This window comes from Pagrus pagrus, assembly GCF_965226575.1.
Source record: "Pagrus pagrus genome assembly, chromosome: 18".
NCBI lineage: Eukaryota > Metazoa > Chordata > Actinopteri > Spariformes > Sparidae > Pagrus > Pagrus pagrus.
In genome coordinates, this window is record NC_140202.1 from 11,930,917 (window position 1) to 11,950,733 (window position 19,817).

Sequence of the window (19,817 nt, forward strand, 5' to 3'; positions counted from 1 at the left end):
TTTTAACTTTCATTTCAGGTTTTTGGAACATGCCGCTGCTCAGGAAAAAAAAAAAAAAAAAAAGTGCAGGGTGTGAAAGAAAACAAAACAACTTTGCTAATCAAGTTCCTTTATTTGAAAAATCATCAGCTAAGAAATTACACAAAAAACAGAACATAAATACCGACTAACAAGACAGTCTGATTACATCCAAATCATTCTGAGTGAAAGGAGAGGAAACACAAGTTGAATATAAAAAAAAAAAAGGGGCACACATTTGACAAATGAGAGTTACGTTTCAGCTCTCAAACCTGCTGAAGCTTGGACTTAAATGAAGTAAAGCATCAGGGAAATAACTATCCCATGTTAGAAGAATAGCAGCAACGCTTTGAGCGGTTTGTAAACAACCACTGGAACATCATCCCACACGGCACTGTGGCACTTGAAGGTACTTCCCAATTACAATCACGTGTCCAATCTGGACTGGGAGGAGGGAAACTTGCTGGTGTACTGAGTCATCTTCTCTCCTGCTTCAACCAACGACAGCATCAAATGTTTGCAGGAGAGGAGAGGCTTTCAATATGCAGCATTATCAGGTTGAGGGGATAATGTCGTACTACATTAGTGCAAAAGACAAGATTGAGAGGTAATTTTTTGTAGGACATACAGATATCTTTAGATATTTACACACAGAACGACAGAATGCCACAAACTAACAATCAGATTTACAGTTTCACACCACTGACTCAACTTTAATGCTAAAATTACATTTCTTTTTCTGTCATGTAAAGATCAGAAGTGAGCTTGTGACTCAAGATACTTAAATATCAAATCTTACACAGTGCTCTGATAGATATTAAGCATATAGAGGTTTGGTGTGGTGAGCTAAGTACAAACTGTCAGTCGATCTATGATTGTCTTTGGCCAAAACCTCGGAGCTGACTGTGCTGGTCAGACGTGGAAACAAGTTTCAAGCCTCTAACTGTAATAAATAAAAACACACTTTCAGCGGATACAGAGGAAAGCTTGAAAGCTCCTGTTTTACCGCCACTTGAGTGTGTGGTTGCCAGGTGACTAAACTTGGAGTCCCTCCTACTGTTCGGACACACATTCCTGAAGGATTTTCATCTCCACTTGGACAAAATGTGCATCCACTGTCCATCTACTGAGGAGGGCCTGGACAGAGTCGCTCCACTGGGAAATGTTACCAGATAAATACAAAAGAAATGGACTGGTAGTAACCATGTAGTAAAACATTAATCCGTCTGGCACTTGAGTCTACTAACTCTCCCAAAGTCATTTTGTCTCGGTTACAGTGTCTCACAAAAGAGCCCTAATAAATACTTTTTACATTCTTACATAAATCTGGTCCACAAAATAAGGAAATGCAAGGCGCTTACTGAGGATACACAGTAAACAGTGCATGAACATCTGCAAGGTGTTGCTTCAGCTCTTTCTACCCAAAACAAACATCAATTCACAAACTTTTCCTCAAAATTGCTAAACATACACACAATATATATTAGTGGATTTCCCTGAGATTGTTCTGCTCAGGCAAATAATTACAATGAGCTTTTAAAATCAGCAATGTTGGTCGTATCATTGGCAAATAAAGATGTCGCAAAGAATCAAGTATAGATATTATGAGGCCTGTCAGAGGTGCAGTTATTTAAGTATTGTAGTACTTCCTTAAATCATCACCTCATGTGTAGAGCTCCCACTGAGAGTGTTTAAAGGGCATTTAGTGCAGGCTTCACTGTATAGGTGCTCAGAGTGTACTTGTATCTGTATCACTTCCCCCTTCTTGGTTTCATTGTGCGCACAATGGTGTGACACCTGGGTTTGTGGGGTTAGGGCAGAATTGTGAGAGTCACGTCTCACACCAAATATCCCTCTCTGAGATCATCCGGTGTCACCGCAGCTCTCCTGACACCCTCGCTGGGCCTCGGGCCACCGCCACGCTTGGAGGCAGAGTGGACCGTTCTAAAGTCTCGGGAGGAGGAAGTTCTGGAGGGCCGAGCTCCAGATGAGGCCTTGGATGGTTCAGGCTGCCCACTGGGCTCCATGACTGTGTTAATGACTGGTGGGAAAAAAAGAAAATGGTAGGTTTAGCTGATGATTTAAGCACTATAGAAATCATTAATGATTTGTATATCGTTTGTAAAAGCTCAGGGTCGCTCACCCTCAAGTTGTCGTTGAACTCTCCTGAGTTCTTTCAAGATGGACGTGATTTCCTGAAATACAGATGTTCATATTAGCTCAAACAAACTGCATTAATTGGCATTAACTGAACTTGAAAAATGAGTCACCCACCTTGTTGGAGGTTTTGACAATGGGAACATCATTGTCAGTATTAACCTTGGCCTCGATTTCTTGCCAGATATCCATCCTGTCCTGGAACAGTACCCTGTGTACATAATGTGAACATTCAGTTAGAAAGTGTTCATTGTTGTGCCCAAAACATTGTTGATTTAGTCAGAAATGTAGACTCTCATTAAGCTTTTTAATCTGGTGAAATAAATCCAATCACGGTATACAAAAACCTATTTTTCTTTTTTGATATCTTGTTGTTTCTATTATATAAAAGTTGGAAAAAAAGAGCAAACTGTGGCTACATCTCACAATGGCAACTTTGAAAGATTAAGAATTTTATCTGTAGCTAATCTATTGTGAAGACATCATCTCAGTCCCATATTGTCAGTTAGACTATACATCTGTGTGCTGACTCACTCCGCCACACTACTTTAATAGGATTACAGGCTCAGTGCCGTCTGGTTGTCAGACAGGATCAATAAAGTTTTCCATCAAACCAGATTAAGCATGGGAACAAAGGATGTTTATTTGAGTTTGCTTGTTGTGTGTTTTCTTCACATCTTACTTTATTTTGTCAGCGAGCTGCTCAGTGTTTTCTCTGATGGCCACGATGACCTGAGACACAGGATTCAGCATCAGATTGTCCACAACGACCTGGAGACGAAAAACAAATCATATTATTATATCCTGATCCCTCAGTGCTGACATGACAGAAACAGGGGCTTTAAAAATGATGTGAAGCCACATCAGACCTCATCTTTGCGCCGAGCTCTCTGCCTGGAGGTCTGGTCATGGTCGCTCCAGCTCTGGTCTGGCTCCTTTGTAGATGCGGAAATTGGCGGGATTCTCTGGTAGTTTAATCCAGCCTCTGGAATATGATGAACCAGCTGCAACACAATCAGACAGTCAGAGAAATAAGAGTTACGTTATAAAACAGACAGAGAGACAGGTAGTTTTCTGTGGACGATGTGTTAAACAAGGCAAAGAGATCGCTCGAAAGGTTTTATACCAACCACAATTAACTACTTAGAGCACCATGTTACATACATGCATTGCAGATCAGGATGATGCTATACAAGAATAAATAAAAGCAATAAAAGCACTTGAGATACTTCCTCTTTCAAGGGTGTAGTTACCAAGGGCAACAGCTTTCCAGGGTAATGTTTGATGTACCTGTTCATGAGCAGTCACAGTGGAGACGGGTGCACTGCTCTCCACTCCAGGGTTCTGTGGATCACCATCGCCTGCCACATCATGGATCTCTCTGGCCAGGATAGCCAGGTCTTTAGCCAGGTCTTGACTCAATCTAACAGGGAGGGAACACATGTTAGAAGGATGGCTGAGCAACCAAATTGCCGTCACTAATTTAATCTGGTATTGGCTCCAAGGGACATCAATTTAACTCTAAGAAATCATATTACACAAGGAAAAAACTTAGTTGGTACTATTCCTTACCGTGCAATCTCAGCACTGTGGTTGGACCAACTATGCACAGCCTCTCCCTCTTGGTTCTCCTCCTCAGACTCTCTGTTGCGGGATTTAGGACGCAGGGCGACCACCGGCTGAGGCCGAGAGCGAGACTGATCACGTGAGTTGTTGGAAGCTGAGGAAGGTTGGGAGCGTTTGTGTTTAGGAGTGCTCTGGTTTGAGTCGTACTCCTCATCTGAGGTAGAGGTATAGTCAGAGCCTTTCTGTCGTCTTCTCGAGCCTTGGCAGCGTGAATTGGTTTGAGTTACGGAGGGTGAGGATAGAGAAGACGGGAAACAACAGGAGAAAAGAAAAGATGCCATCACAGAATACAGGAGAGGAAAAAAACACCACCAAGTACTTTAGATGCTGTCACCAAAATCCTCCCCAGAACCAGAGACAGAAAAGTTGCAGTGGAAGAGCTCATTTTTTACAATAAAACTTGGCAACAAAGGTTTTTGTTTTTTGAGATTCAAAATAATTTACAAACTGAAATGAGACGTGCCTTCCACAGCTGAGTACCAGACAAACTCCATATAGAGAAGACCGTGTTGTGTAGCAAAGAGCATTTTGCACATGGTTAGTATTATAATCTTCATCATAGACACAGAATCCTCATAAATGACCATAAACTGCAAACTATTTGCAGATGAAGGAGTTTTCGTATACATAACTCATCTCTCGTGTACATCCTTTTTTCTCTGAGCACCAAAATACCACACAGGGGGGAAAATGCCAACAACCACTATAAGAGCACTGCTTGCGCTGGTCGTTGCACTGCCACGAATATACAGCCCTGATGTTAGTGTTATTGATGTGAGTGAAAGTCCAGAATAAATCCCCTTCCCAAATGACACTTATTATGACAGTACAGAGCCCAGTTGTTATTTCCTGAAATGTACAGTATAAAAACTATGAATGTATCAAACCAATTCACCACTGTGGTTGGTTGTAATGCTTCCAATCCAGGCACAAAGTCACTTTTTTTCAACACACTGGAGTAAATTGTCATACCAGTCAAGTTTACACTCAATGAAACAGGTATGTGTGAGTGTATGTATCATACTCACTTGCAGTGCTGCTGGCGTATTTGGCACTGCTCGAACGTCCACGAGTGACTGGTGTCCTGTTGAGCGCTGCTTTCTGGGGCCTTTCTACGGGCTTCGGCCCCGGAGCAGAGGCCCTTCGAACTGAGCTGCTACCAGACTCGGTGCTGCGGTTGGAGAACCCTGTGCTCCTGCCTGTACACTGTGGGGCGGAGGAGGCCTCTGTGTCGCTGGGTGTGTTGAACGAGCTTGTCCGCTTACGAGGCATCGCCAGCATATCCAGCCTGGAGAGTTTCTTGGGTTCCTGAGGCTGCTTAGCTGGGGCATTACCTGCCTCCTGGGCCAGCCTATCCGTCTCCGTGCCCTCGTTGTCCGAAGCTTCTCCTAGACGAGCCCGGCGCAGCATGGACGCTCTGGTGGGTCTCGGGGCAGACAAGCTGTTGGCACGACTCAGGGCCTGGGATACTCTGGTGGTCTTGCCGTCCTCCTTCTGAAGGGGCACTGTGTATTTTTTGCGGGTTTGGTGGTTGTTGGACTCCTGATCAGAATAAGGTAAGCTCTGAGGGTCATCACTTAGGTCCATGGAACCACATTTCCCGACACTACGTCTCAGTCCAACTGGCCTCCTGAGAGACTCGGTCTTATTGTTGCTGTCTGCCCCTTGATAGCGCCGCTTTTCTGATGTACTGGACAGGTGAACTGAGTCCTGACTGGCTATACTGGCTGAAGAACGCTCCCTATGGAGGCCACTAACAGAGGGCTTTTTAGTCACTGTGTTTGGCCTGGTCTTACTGCTGTGTTGGCTGACTGTGCTGGAGGTGTCCACATCAGACTCCCCAGAAAGAGAGTCCGCTATGGGAGAAGGTGTTGGACCTGATTGCCCTGCTTGGAGTTTGGCCTCCAGAACAGCAAGAACATCCTCCGTCTCTTTGAGAAAAGAATGGGTGTCATGATTGCAGGACCCCTGGAATAATTCAGGGTCTGTGTCTCTCTGAACAGGCTGGCTAGAGATGTTGGGCAATCTGGCGTTGCTAGGCCGCTCCTTGGTGAAGCTCTCTTGTCTGATTAATGGGGATACTCTGCCCTCTCTGGACTCTGGACTCTGTGTCCCCTGGCCCAGGCTAGGAGCTGACACACTAGACTTGACTTTTCCAGAATCTTGGTTACTTCTCGGTTTGGTCAGGGTGGCTGTTGAGAAAGTTTTGCCATGTTTTTGTTCAGTTTTAGGAGTGCTGGGTTTTGAGCATTCACGTTCAGATTTGGACAAAGCCTCCTCTGACCCAATGTAAAAGGATGTAGGCTTGGCTGGGAGACCGAGTTTGTCCTCATTTTTCTTCTTCTCTTCTGTGTCTGACAGCGGTCGCCTCCTTTGCTCTAGGACGGAACCATCGTCCGACTTGCTGGCGTCACTCAGGCTGTCTGGCTCTACGTCGTCCTGCACCGACAACCTGTCAAAGCCATCCTGAGAGCCGGGGTCCACAGAGCTCTTCCCTTCTACATCAAACGTTGACTGCAGGTCATAATGAACATGAATGCTGGGAGTTGAGATGTCACTCTTCTCCCCCAGCGGTACCTGCGGCAGGACACGCCGAGTTCTTGAACCATCCGAGTCAACGTTGTCGGGTTGTCGGCTGATCGTGGCCTTATGGATGATGGTGCCTCGTGCTGAAGTGAAACAGTTTTAATGCATATTAACCACACATGCTGAAGCTGAATATCATTCATATTCATCAGGGCGTCTCATTATCATTTCAAATAGACTCGTGTCTCGTCAGGTGGCTTACCCCCTCCCGACAGCTCCATCTGGGGAGGAATGTCAAAGAGGCCAGACGAAGGGCCAGATTCTGTGTAGCTGTCTGCCAAGCTGGCCCAGCAAGACATCCACTTAGGAGCACCCTGTATCACTGCACCTGCTGGCTGAACCTGCATGAGACAACATACAACTTATTTATTATCTTTAAAAAAGAAAGAAGAAAGCAGATCCTTATTTTATTATTTCTTTAGTTGGGAACACCATTAAAATGACAAACAACAGAAGATACAAGACATCAATCTGTTTCAAGTAAAGTCCGACTGATACTAGATTTTTTGGGGATGATACTGATATTAGAAAGTTTAAAATTTAGATATTAATTTATCAGCCAAAACACATACTTTTTTTGCAATAATCTTATAAAGATAAAACTTTGCTTATTGGTGCATATCCAACAACTCATACGCCGATAACAATATATCTGTGATAGGCTGTGTTGGCTGTGATAGGCGTATATATCAGTCGGGCTCTAGTTTTATGATTAATTCTTTAGTACATTTGTTGTAAAAACATCTATCTTTTTTCTTATATTTGGTTAGAAAGAAAACCAAAACAATGAAGAACCCAGAACCTGTGAGGAAAGATGAAGCAAATCTACAAATTTAGAGAGATTCACCAAAAAAGAAAGAAAAGAAACCCAGAGAAAACAAATCAAGACAGCAATCCAACTGATTTGTGCGTATTTACTTTCATGGTTTACTGACCAAGCACATTGATTAATTGATGATAAAATTATTATTCTGATCAAACCCAGAGCAGGAAGGTTTACTTTTACCAGACTCTGTCCCTGTTCTGGAGCTGGCCTCACCTCCCCACAGCTATTCTGCCTATGCTGATCCCTGCTCTGAACAACACCAGGCCTAAACGCTGACGATGTTTCTGCTTCGCTCTGGTTGGTTCGCTCTGGGCTCTCAAAAACGCCAAACACCTGTCAGGAACAAAGCAGTGCAAGTGGATAAGTGCAGGAATGAGGAAAGGTGGGACTGCCAATGCCCGTGGCTCATACTGAGCCCACTTATTTCCTCCCTTCCCCAAGTAACATGTTGCTATTTTTAGCCATAGAAACTTTGTGTATATTAAATGGAGAAAAGCCTTGCCTGGTCAATCTTGCTTCGTGCCTCTTCTAGCTCTTTATCTGGGATATCTGTTTCAATGGTGTAGGTTCCTGCGTCGCTCAGACTATCCTCCTCTTCATTTTTGGGGCCAACACGGGGGCTGTTCACCACTGCACTCTGAGAGACCGGGGGCATCACAGGGGCCTTGAGGGGAACAGGCTGGTGGATAGGAGAAGAAGTCTGTGGCTGGTAAGGAGCATTAGATGGAGGATGACTAGTCTGGGACGCTACCACTGTCTCTGTTTTTGCTGCTGTAGCGAGGCTCGATGTGTTTTTCTCCCAGCTGGCAGAAGAGGACTGCTTGGCTTGTCTGAGGAATTCAGCAGTAAATTCCTGGGCGAGTTTGGATCTCCGGCCTACGCTGCTAAAGGGCCTAACAGACACAGATGATGTAGAGCGAGAGGAGAAGCTGGTGCTGATTCGGTCCTCTGTCTTCTCCCTTCGTAGAGAGCCAGCTCTCTGGTGGCCTGTGGAAGCAGGGCCCTTCAGGGGGATGGTGTATCGTTGCGTTGGGGGTGTGGTAGAGGCTGGAGATGGGACTCGTCTCTCACCATTCGGGCTTGAGCTCTTCCTCGCATTCTCCAGCTGGACCCTTAAAGCTGAGGGCTCAGGTGGGGATGTGTTATTGGTGAAGGACTGGGAACGCTTCTTTCTTGGGTTATCGTCAAAGAATTCAATGACAAAGGCCTGATGAGGCTCAGCCTTGCCAAGATTGGGTAAGGACTGGGGCTCTGGTGGAGAGGAGGACAAGGGTTCCTCAGAGTCAGGGGAGGCGAAGCGTTGAGGTGGGGAGGCTCTGAGGGGTCCAATCTGAGGTTCTGATTGGAGGAAATCATTTCCATTGATTGAAGGATCCCCTGAATCACTGTGGGTGCCATCTTCACGGTGGTTTCCTGATGATGGAAAGACAAGTTAGCTTGAGAGCTAGCACATTACATCAACCAAACATAAACCGCCTTTATATACATGACTCACCTCTGGTGGTCTTCAGAAGTGATGGATCACTGTTTGTGCTATACAAGTCTTCAGCGTGCGACCTCCTTCTCATCATGCTAGCATTGCTTTGGACCAGCCAATCTGCAACTTTGCTTTCTGCGGACATCACCTCACTGAGTGCGGTGGCCGCCTCTGTGGAAGATTGCTTGCGCTGCTGGCGGAAAGAAAACTTCGTAACGTGGTCCTTGATTTTCATTTTACCTGGCGTACATTCATCGAATTCGATGGTGAAGGAGGCGTGGCTTTGGACTACAGGAGGTGTAGGGGTAGAGGGGACGGACTGAGAGGGATCTGGAGTGTCCTTGGTGGGAACCTCTTGAACCTGTGACTCAGGCCTCTTGTCAGGCCGTGGTGGGGATTCTTTTGTTGGTATCTCAAAGTAGCTGGGCTCCCGGCGGTAGGAGAAGATGGACTTGACCTGAGTGTCGGATAGAGAACCATTGACCTCATATCTGGACACATCTTTAGCAGGCTCTGTCAGAATTATAGAGCGGGGAGGAGAGAGTAAACACACAGTTGTTAAACCATCAGTAATTCTTGCTATGTGTCTTTCGATTATTTTCATTATGAATGATTAATCGTTTACTTTGAAGACTAGGAAATTGTGATGAGAACTCTTGAAATTCAAAAGTCAAAATGATTAATTGATTAATCATGAAAATAATCTGCAGATTAATCAATAATAATAAAAAAGAATCATTTGTTGTAGCCCTAGAGATGATTGCGGTGTCAACTGCACAATCCTGAAAATGGGAGTAACAAATCCCAAGTTTCCAGCTGTTACACTGAGAAAACAAATTCACCAGTTGGTCTTTGGGTGCCAGTTGGATGTGGCCAAATATCACTTTAGGAGCTCAGAGTCCAGCGGAGGGTAGCTGAGCGGGAATAATCTGTTTCAGTCCGGGCAACATGAGGCAAACAATCACCCCTCCTCCCCCCTACAACAGCTTTGAGGGTCATAATCCATCACGAGGCAGACAGGCACTGCCCACTGACTTGGCATGCTATGGCCTGGCTAACAGTCCACAACTGGCAGCCAGAGACCTGCCTTAGGGTCGACACCATCCATCTCTCAGTGACCCACAAAAGGGCATCAGATAGCAATGGCACAGAAAAACATGTCATTACAAATTAGGGTCTAATTCACAGACGTGGGAAGATCTAGTAGAATAGCAGTACAAACATACATTTTGCATGAACACCATCATTAAGTCTGTTGCTTAGTAAGAATCTAAGACACATTCTCTGACCTGGAGACTCTGGCGACTTTCCACCTCTGTTCCGCTTTTTGTTGGCTGCATCCTCATCCTCTCCCCACCAGGACGGTTGGCCATAGAGAGGAGTAGGCTTGGATATCGGAGAATCTGTGGCAGCTAACAGACAAACGCACAAACACAAGCACAGACACAGACAAACACACACCATTAGGTACATGGATACACTCAGGCACAGAGACGGATGGCAGGAAAGACGAAAGAGCCAAACAAAGAACTGAATTTATACAGACTGTGGTATTTATTAGGCTATACGTTTGTGTTAGTCACATGATAACACAATGCTGTGTCTGGGTTTAGTCTTGCAACAACAAAAATGTTGCAATACACCGGATCTCATAAAGACATAGTGTTACAATACCCATGGTCTTTGGGCTTTATATAATTTCAACACATTCCCATGACAAAGAGAGAGTAGTACGGGCCAAACTGTATCACACAAGCCACCAAAACATAATCCTTCTTGTGTGAATCAGGACAAAGTTAATCCTAATCTACAAAGAAAAAACCATAACATAGCATATAGGAACTGCATCTAAAGTGAGGCCTCGTCTACTCGTTGTTCGCACACTGACCTCTGTATTTACACTCAATACAGGTGCAATGATGGTTATTTCCCTGAGCCGTTTCTGAACTGGTGTTTAGCCACCGATTCCGCAGTCAGTCCTCACATGCCAGCCAGCCTATATGGCACTAATCAGATAATCCAGATGCTGCTTGTCGGACTGATACATGGGCTAAACGAGCTCTCTGGATTTTAATGTGAAGGCTTCACAATCCTAAGCATCAACAGCACTTCATCGCTGTTGCCTTGGACACACACAATAAGACATCAACACAGTGACGGGAGAAACAGAGGGACATGTTACTAATTCCTTTCCTCTTACCCAATCCTCTCCTTTTAGCTAAAGAAAACATGGGCGAGAGTCCCAAATAAAGTGGACTGAGAGCAGTCTTGAATATGTGGCCTCAAGAAAAGTTTATACTCTTGGATTCTGCTATTAGATTCAAAACATTTTAACTAATTTTGTTGGTTGGCTGGTTAAGTTAATTCTTTTGGGTCATCTTATCAACTAAAGACCCAATCATGTAGTGCCGATGTGTACAGTATCAGGGAACATGTGAACGATCCATTTCATGCCACTTTAGAACATGTTAAATAGCCTCGGGTCCTGGCTGAGTAAAGTAGGTCTGACTGAGTCACACACTGTACAACTGGAGTGTCCTGCCCTGCAGACAGCTGGAGGATTGGACACACTCCACATCCTGTGCAGCTGCAGGGAAAAACAAGCAAGAGCACTCAGAAAGAGATATACACAGCTTTCTCAGCACTCTACAAGTGACAGAATTGTACACGATTAGAAGGATTAAGGAAAACACACCAAAACCAATATGAAACATCCAATACTGGGTAAACAAAACAAAACAAAAAAAACACTTTATCAAGGCCTCCAGTCACACGAATTCAGCTACAGAGAATCAATTTGCATGAAGTCAACATAGATATTCAGGCCCATCTCCTCTGTGAAGACAACAGCAGTAGACGTCTGTATGTGTAGCACAAGTGAAGCTTTATTTTCTGTAACATACTATGAAACACAGTCCTTATCTTCTTGTGGCTGCACATTTAGTGAGACCGTGGAGGCTGGTTCAGTTATCTTGCTGGTGGACTGGGTCACGGCAACACAGGGCAAGGCTGCTGTCACACTGCAGGCAGTAAACATGGCCTCAGCGTGCATGGGCTCCAAAGAGCTGTGTGCAGTCACAGGTTTACATGATCTGCTGTGGTTAGCATATAGCTGCAGGTGATACAACCACACTCCCATGCAAGTGAGAGACTTCTTCCCCTGTTTTCCAAAGTGCTGCAGTTGAATGACTTATTTGTGAGGCACGCAGAGGGATATGAGCCCAGTGCTGGAGAGGTCCTATTTTAAGCACCGGTTGTAGTTTTTCCTCTAAGCTCACGGGGGCGATTATGGAGCAGAAAGCACAGAAATTGCTAAATCAACAGCAGCTGGAATAGGTTTTTGTCGATTTGAATGAGCTCCATTCACAAAGTGCTTCTCTTGAACTAACAATTCTCTGACTGTTCCACTGCTGCTTGTACTGTACAACAGGACTTATTCAGTACGGCTTAGGGCCGAGAGGGCATGACAGCCACTGGAAATATAAGCAGCAATAAATCCACCACGAGCCACGTGAACAGAAGTGCCAACTTGGCACCAAAAAAAGCCTCGATACCTTTCTAATTCTTCCATGACACGTGCTGAACAATCATCGGCGTGTTTGGCAGCGCCTCTTGTCGGCAGTCAGGCGTGGCTGACAGAGATAAGACTGCGTGTCCTTAACTCTTCACCCCTCAGCTCGTCTGGCTCGCTCTTACTTATGTATACTTATTCTGCCAACTCCGGGATGTCAATCTCTATTTCTTTACTGACACCATAGGATTTGAGCTTTGGCCTCTCACATGGCAGCCTAATCTCACAACAGGGAAGCTCTTAATAAAAGAAGCCACAACCACTTTATCAAGTGATCTTCAAAGCCAGACAGCACATGGTGACGATAAGACTTCCTCTTCCTCGTGTGTGTGCGCAAACATATTCAAATCCACTTCAGTTAGAACAGTTCCTCTTGACCTGCTTCTGTTATCATAAAAGCTGTTGCCTTCCTGCTAATGTCTGCTCTGATGGAGTGTGTGTAGGGAGAGTTGCTTACCTGTGAGTGAGTGGGCTCTTCGCTCAGCCCTGTCCTGCACTTTCACATTGGAGCCTTTGCTCTTGTCTGGGCTTAGGAGCTGCTGCTGTTTTTCCTTCGCCTTGGCCTCCAGGGCTTTGATAGTAAGCTGCAACTGGCTTGTGTACTTCTCATGCTACGCAAAGAGACAGGAGGGAAGCAGGATGTGAGAAGCCTAATGTCAACAATGAGTACAGATGTGACTATCTACAGAGTCGACGGAAGAATATCCACCAGGGACATCTGCTTTCTTACTGTTAAGAATGGATACTCTTTACAAAACACATGAAATAATTAACAAAAATGAGTGTTTACACTTTAAAGTAACAATTTCTCGTAATCTTTTCTTTCAGCAATTATACTGTAAACATTTTTGCCCTCATTGAACCTGTGTGTAGGTGACTAAACTGTTTTGTTTGTATTGAATGGGCCTTTAAACACTATGCAACATTTTGGGGCCTCTATCATTTGCTCTAGCTGTAGCTGACAGTTAGGTGAGCTGTGGTTATTAAGGCGAGGCTGGAGGCTGCACATGGAAGAATTACAGGTGACACAGAGGAGGGACAAAAGCTAAGCATTAAAATATTGAAAATATTGTTCCAACATTCAGACGATAGTTATCCAATGTGTTTCAAAGCACAGAGCTCATAATGATTTGTGACAACAGTTGGCACGGGATTCAGACCAGGTAAGGTCACACGAGTTACATCACATCATTCCGTTTGTTCCTTGTAAAACTAAAGCCTTCGTCTTATTTGAACTTTTGTCAAAATGAAAATTTTTAAATGAAAGTTAGCAATCATGATGATGATCTCAAGTAACTGGCAATGAGCAATTGATATTATTTCTGATATTTCATGGGCTAAGTGATACTTGAAAAAAATAATCAGCTGATGAAGCTATATGAAAATAATAGAAGAGCACTGTCGTTTTAGCATCAGAGACAAAGATCCGTTGTAAGTATTTCTCCCTAGCCGGAAAGAAGCACACACTGTCAGTATTACTTACTTTAAGAGCCTCCTCTGGGACCTTGTGTTGACTCTTCTCCAGGATATATACATGAGCATGTGCAGGAGGAGTTAAAGTACACATACATGCCATCATTTTTGTAATACATCTATTTATTTATAATCACAGTTCAGTCTTAGGGACACATCTCCAGATGTTTGTTGGCACAGAGACATGGAGGACAAACAGGGAATACAAATTGCTACCTGATGAATGGTAAATTTGCAGTTAGTACTCTCTTCTAAGGAGGTCAAAAGTACCTTCTTCTACTGCTTGCAAGAGGGAGGAAAACAGATAAGCAGCAGAGACCTGTTGCAATTCAAACAAGCTCATATCTTCAGCGACTCACTCCCTCAAATGTGCAAAAATCACATGCTACATACTGGTAACAAACATTCCCAAATGTCTCTGTACTCCAGACAGCTTTCTCCCTCACTGTTATCTTAAGTAAGTTTCACCATTCATGAGATTTCTGTTCTGGGGGTCAAAGGGTGCAGGAGATTTTCTGTTGACCATAATCTAAAACCCCTGACTGAAAAACCAGAGGGGATTAACATGCCGATGGAGCCAAAGACCACAGAGAGGGAAAAAAAAAAATGAGTTTCACTGTGTGTTTCACCAACTTAAACTGTTCCAACTGAAGAACAGAAAGCCTGTATTACATGAGTCACACAACCAAAGTTAAGACAAATATGTGACAAAAATTTTGAGAAAAGGATATCATAGCCAAAGCGAATGACGTCAGAGAGCTTGAGGGTGATGTAGGTCTGGTCTGGGATTCTTAGGTCGTTCACAAATGTCTGCAAGACAAAGAGAAAAGAGAAAAATAACATCAAATCATTTTCACAGGTCATTAATGGAGCAAATGGGTTGACTCACAGGTGACAGGCTCTCTAATTCCTCATGGCATGCACCCAGATACTGTAAGGTGCTTTGCAATTGGTCCTTTTCCCATTGAAAGTTAATCCACCGGCACATTAAAACTCTGATGAGATTATGTTGTTATGCAACCTCCGTCTCGGCTTTTGTGGAATGCTTAATGGCCAGGTGGAGGTGTATACACGCAATGCTGCTTAGTTTGTTGATCGATTAGTCTATCTCCTGCCTAAACTAACAGTAAGTGAGACCAACGTTCCAGAGTTTCTCATCAGATCGCTAAACATAAAGAAAGATACTGCTGGAAATGTGCAGAGGAGCAGGTCTTATACTATACAGACTAAATAAAGATAATTGGGGGGAGAAAAAAAAGGAGCCATGTTGGATTTCAGTTACCGTTCTGCTCTGATTAGTTTGGCTACAGCTACCATGGCCCAAAGAAACACTCTCTGAGAACAATGAATGGTTTTCTCCCACTGCTCAACTCTGGATTTCATTGGGATAATGGTGCAATGAAGTGGCAACAGAGCAGTGAAAGGAGGGAGGGAGAAATAGAAAGAATGGGAAGAAAAAAAAAAGGGGGTCCAGGCCAGCGGGAAAAGTCTCCAGATTACCACTGTTCTACCAACCGTCCCCGTCTCTGGCAAACAGAGAGGTATTTTGTGCTCTGGGAATTGTTGTGGAGACTGGAGTCCTCAGGGAGCCCAGTCAGTCAGTGGCTGGCTTTATCACTGTGGGCTGAGGCAGGTAGCCCGACACTAGAGATGGACCCACTCACCCCGTTCAAGCTGCCCAGGTCCTTCACCATGTGCTCGTCTGTGTTTGTGTCGTAGTTGATCACAGCGTGCTGTTTGTCCACACTGCGAGACTGCGACAAAAGCAAAGCAGAAGTCGTTAAAACTGCATGTCGAGTGCAAGTAATTTTTTCAAGCAAAAACAACAGGAATTCTGTATCTCCAATGTGGGAATTTACTAATTTTATCTTCTTTCGTCATTGCAAACTGAATATCCTTTGGTTTTGGTCTCTCGGTCAGACAAACAGACATCAGAAGACATCACCTTGGATTCGGGAAAACTGTATAACTAACCCTAATCCAATAATCGTCAACTATCAAATTAATCGCCAACTTTTTTTGATAATCATTTAATCAGTTTGAGTAATTCTTCAGATGAAAGAGTCATAATTCTCTGATCCAGCTTCATTAACAGGAATATTTTCTGGTGTCTTTACTCCTTTAAGACAGTAAACTGACTATCTTTGGGTCGTCAACAAAAAAAGGCATATGAGGACATCATATAAGGATTTTTCATCATTTTCTGACATTTTATAGATGAAAAACAACCAATCAATTAATCGAGAAAATAATCAGCAGATTAACTGACAAAGAAAATAATCATTCGTTGCAGCCCTAAAAGTCTTGACCCTAGATTAGGGCATGTGGATAAAAAGTGATCATTTGAGCACAGTTAGACAGACCTTCCTGTGCATTCACAACAAACGAGCCTTAATATGACACTAACAGTCCTCATCTATTAAACTCTGCTTGCATGGCTTGAGTAAGTCCTTGTATACATGGTCTACCTGCCAGTCACCAGAGGAAAAATGTGGCTACTTCGAATATGCTTTCATCAATTAAGTCCAAACTGTACAAGTGATTCAGACTGACTCACCCGTTCTTCTCAGCTCATTAGGCACTCTGGGCCTCCTCATCACAAAAATCACAGATTGAAGGTGACTGCCAAACTCCTAATGATCATTGTCCTCTAAGGGTTGACATAAACTCTTCCACATCACCTCCTAACTGGGATGAACAGCGCTCAGGGGCTGTTTCAACTGTCTGTGTGTGGGCGTATTCACTCAGTGGACTTCCAAATAATTTCTTGTAAATACTGCACTGTGTCTGTAAGCACACATTTATCAAGCAGTTTACCTACTTGATTAGGTTAACTACGCACCACGTTGCTAATACTTTGTCCCCTTTACCTCAGAGAAAATGTTAGCAGTGGCAATCACAACACTGCTGAACTAGACATCATGCATTCACGGTTATTGCAGGACGCGTTTGGTCCAATTACAGACATTGATCAGACAACAGTTGTCATGGAAAAGTCCAAACATTTGAGTTGCAGCCCTCAGCTATGCTACTCAATCTCTGCTTTTCACGCCAAACAGGATTCTCATGTTACAGAAATTCGACTGTGGCTTGAATGGGGAAAAAATGCATTGAGCTACAAACAGAAAAACGAAAGATTAAAGGGTTAAAGGCTACATGGAGCCAAAACCGACCGTGTGCCAAGTCAGGAAGCTGTCTTGAGCACTTAAGCAGAGCAATAGAAAAGTCTGCATCATTTCAGGCTGGGAGAAGCTGAGGTTTTTTTTCCTTGATCCGGCGACGCCTAAATGTGGACTAGAGCAACTTTCAATCTAACCGACTTCTGTGGTTGGCACGTTTTTTCAGAGTATAACACACTGACTGAGGAAAGTATAAACAACTGTTTCTGAGGCAACATTCCTCTTTAAACGGACTAAATACAGAGTGAGGAGAAAATGGGAGGGATCGTATTATAGAACGACCACAAAGAAATTGTGTTTATGACATGCGCTGAGTGGAAAAACAACACAGTGGAATGCTTTAGCTACGTTTTAAGTCATTGTTCGAAAGGCTGTCAGGGGCAACTTTGTGTGAATGTGGCAACGTCACCAGGTTACACACACACACACACACACACACACACACACACACACACACACACACACACACACACACACACACACACACACAAGGCATGCAACGAGCCTCCCACTGGTGTTTCGCGTATTCATGTGACAGGCTGTCCTGTCGTGTGAGCATTTTTGACACATTATGGTGAAGAAGTTTCATGTGACACGTAAGCGAGCGCTCACGCGTTCTCCGCTGGTCTCCGTTGGTCTCGCTCTTAAACACACAAGGTCACACACCTGCAGCATTAGCTCGCAGTCATCCCGGCCAACAAAGATCATCTCCCTTGGCAACCGGTGGCGTGTGCCAGAGCTGCTGACCAGGAACCATGATGTCACACTCATGTTGGGGCCACGAGTCAGGATCTTCTTAGCATCCTGGGAGGAGGCAAAAACAAAAAAGAGAAGACAAGATGAGCAGGGGGGGCATTTGAGCCACATTTCAAGACACCTGAATGGTTGATCAAAATTCAATACCTGTGTCTCTGAACAATAGTGTCTTAAAAAAGCTACTGTTATGAAAGAATGCTTTGGTGTGGAGCTTAGTGAGGGGAAGTCATCATCTCACCTAAGTCAGACCTGTTTTCCAAACTATTACAGCACGGCTGTGATACTACTGTGCTGAAATAATGAAATTTAACAACCACCCTGAACACATTTTGTGCGCCAGACAGCTTTCCATGAGTCAGTGGAGGATATTAAGTGTGCTAACACAACTTATACATGCAGAGCTCCTCATTTAATAAAAGATAAAGCAGATATAAGCCTTTTTTCAAGAGTTTCTTCATGACACATGCTGGGAAACCTGTTCCAAAGCAGCGCCTGTGAGTAATGTTTGCTTCCATTAAACTTCCACAGCCCGTGTTGTTACTTCCTGTAACCTTGGCTCATATCAGCCAGAAGTGCTGCTTGTATCTTTAATACAATCTATTTATTGTCTCGTAACGGCAGCACTAATGTTGTTTTAAATTACACCGCGGACTGTTTGAGTCTGTCGGTGACAGTGACGTTGTTTAACTAAAGTCATGAGCCTCCGCTGGGACCGCAACAAGCTTTTTCCCAACCATTTGCTCCCAACAAGGACGTACCTTTAATGCCTTCTCCGTTTTACTCCGAAGTGAAGCCAGTGTTTCACGTCCTAAACCAGTTGAAATTCGACGGCCGACATGTACGACGACAGCGCCAGGTAACACTGGACAGGTAAATTTCGGAACACACCCTCTTCTTCTTCCTCAGGGAATGACAACCGGATAGTCAGGGCGAAACTCTCCTGCACTCCACCGCCTCTGCTCCTGCCGACACGGTGACGTAGCCCGACAAGTCCCATCAGACGCTTTACGGGTTTGAGCCGAGAGGTGGAGCGAGGTAAGAGCTCTCACTCTGTTTGTGTCCCGGGTGCAGAAAAACTCAAGGTGGGGGAAAAAACAAAACAAAACAAAAAGAACAAAAACCAGTAGCACAGCTAAAACACCAATATATGTAATTGTGTTTGTATTGTTTCGCATGAGTAAGACTTATCGTATGCATTATAGTGTATTGACAATTTAACTACATTTAAAAGTTGTTTTTGTGTTTTTTTTGTGTGTTTTTTTTGCTACTTTTACTTATGTTTTTGGCAATTATGCTTCATGTGTGTAAAAAGTAATGGAATTAGTATGTATATCATTAACCTACGTAAAAAAAAAGTAGCAATACACTATCGATAATAAATATCCCAATCAGTGAATAATATAAAAACTTTCATTAATACCTTGTTACTGTATTCAATTCATCGTATTTATTGCTTAAGTTTAAGTCTTTTCAACAAAATATAAATAAAGGAAAACAAACTGTAAATAAATACTTATTATGTAGAAAGGGCCTTTTCAGAGTGTAATTTTATAAATATCATTTTTCCTGATTGTTATTATTGATGCATTAACATGTAATCATCTAATCAGAACTAATTTTAACTACTTTATAGTGGAATTTGACCGATAAATCAGCCACACTGATATGCAGCTGAATATTAGCTTATTGCAGATACACCTGTATTGGTATGTGTGTTGGCTGATAAGTAACATGACATTAGTTTTCAAAAATGACTATCAGCTGTTTTTTGTTGTTGTTTTTTGTTGCTTTTTAATTTCTCCATATTTGTACATTTGTGTTAATGTTCATGTTGATTGAAAAACTAAATAAAGACTTAAATAACAAAAAATAAACAAAACAAAAAGCAACAACAACAACAACAACAACAACAAAAGACTATCAGCTGGTATTATCAAAGAGTTAAACTACCATATATCAATATCAGTCTTGGCCTCAAAAATCCAGAATTGGTTAGGCTATACTATACTATACTATACATGTCAAAGCATGTAAGAATACACTGAATTGTAAATACTAAGGCAATTAAAGCTCAAGTTCATCAAAACTGGTCTTAAATACAGTTATTGAGTAGGCTACATGTACTTAATTAGAACTGTAATAGGAGTA

General features: G+C 43.4%; 1 protein-coding gene across 3 annotated transcripts; it reads right to left on the bottom strand.

Moving 5' to 3' along the window:
• Positions 1-92: 92 nt before the first annotated feature.
• Positions 93-18,617, bottom strand: cep170ba (centrosomal protein 170Ba). 3 transcript variants are annotated; one of them, XM_084380540.1, is made up of 19 exons: positions 18,428-18,617; positions 17,580-17,717; positions 15,399-15,488; positions 14,464-14,544; positions 13,745-13,801; positions 12,719-12,872; positions 9,980-10,102; positions 8,709-9,203; positions 7,716-8,626; positions 7,427-7,546; positions 6,590-6,728; positions 4,830-6,470; positions 3,748-4,000; positions 3,466-3,598; positions 3,045-3,179; positions 2,858-2,946; positions 2,293-2,386; positions 2,162-2,213; positions 93-2,059 (listed from the first exon to the last, which is right to left on the bottom strand). In XM_084380540.1, exons 2-19 carry the CDS (start codon positions 17,682-17,684, stop codon positions 1,857-1,859), a joined length of 4,875 nt encoding a protein of 1,624 aa, XP_084236666.1. In that variant the 5' UTR covers positions 17,685-17,717; positions 18,428-18,617; the 3' UTR covers positions 93-1,856. The 3 variants fall into 3 exon arrangements, with proteins under 3 accessions (XP_084236666.1, XP_084236665.1, XP_084236667.1); XM_084380539.1 differs by having other exon boundaries at positions 7,388-7,546; XM_084380541.1 differs by lacking the exon at positions 7,427-7,546.
• Between the last annotated feature and the right edge of the window lie 1,200 nt (positions 18,618-19,817).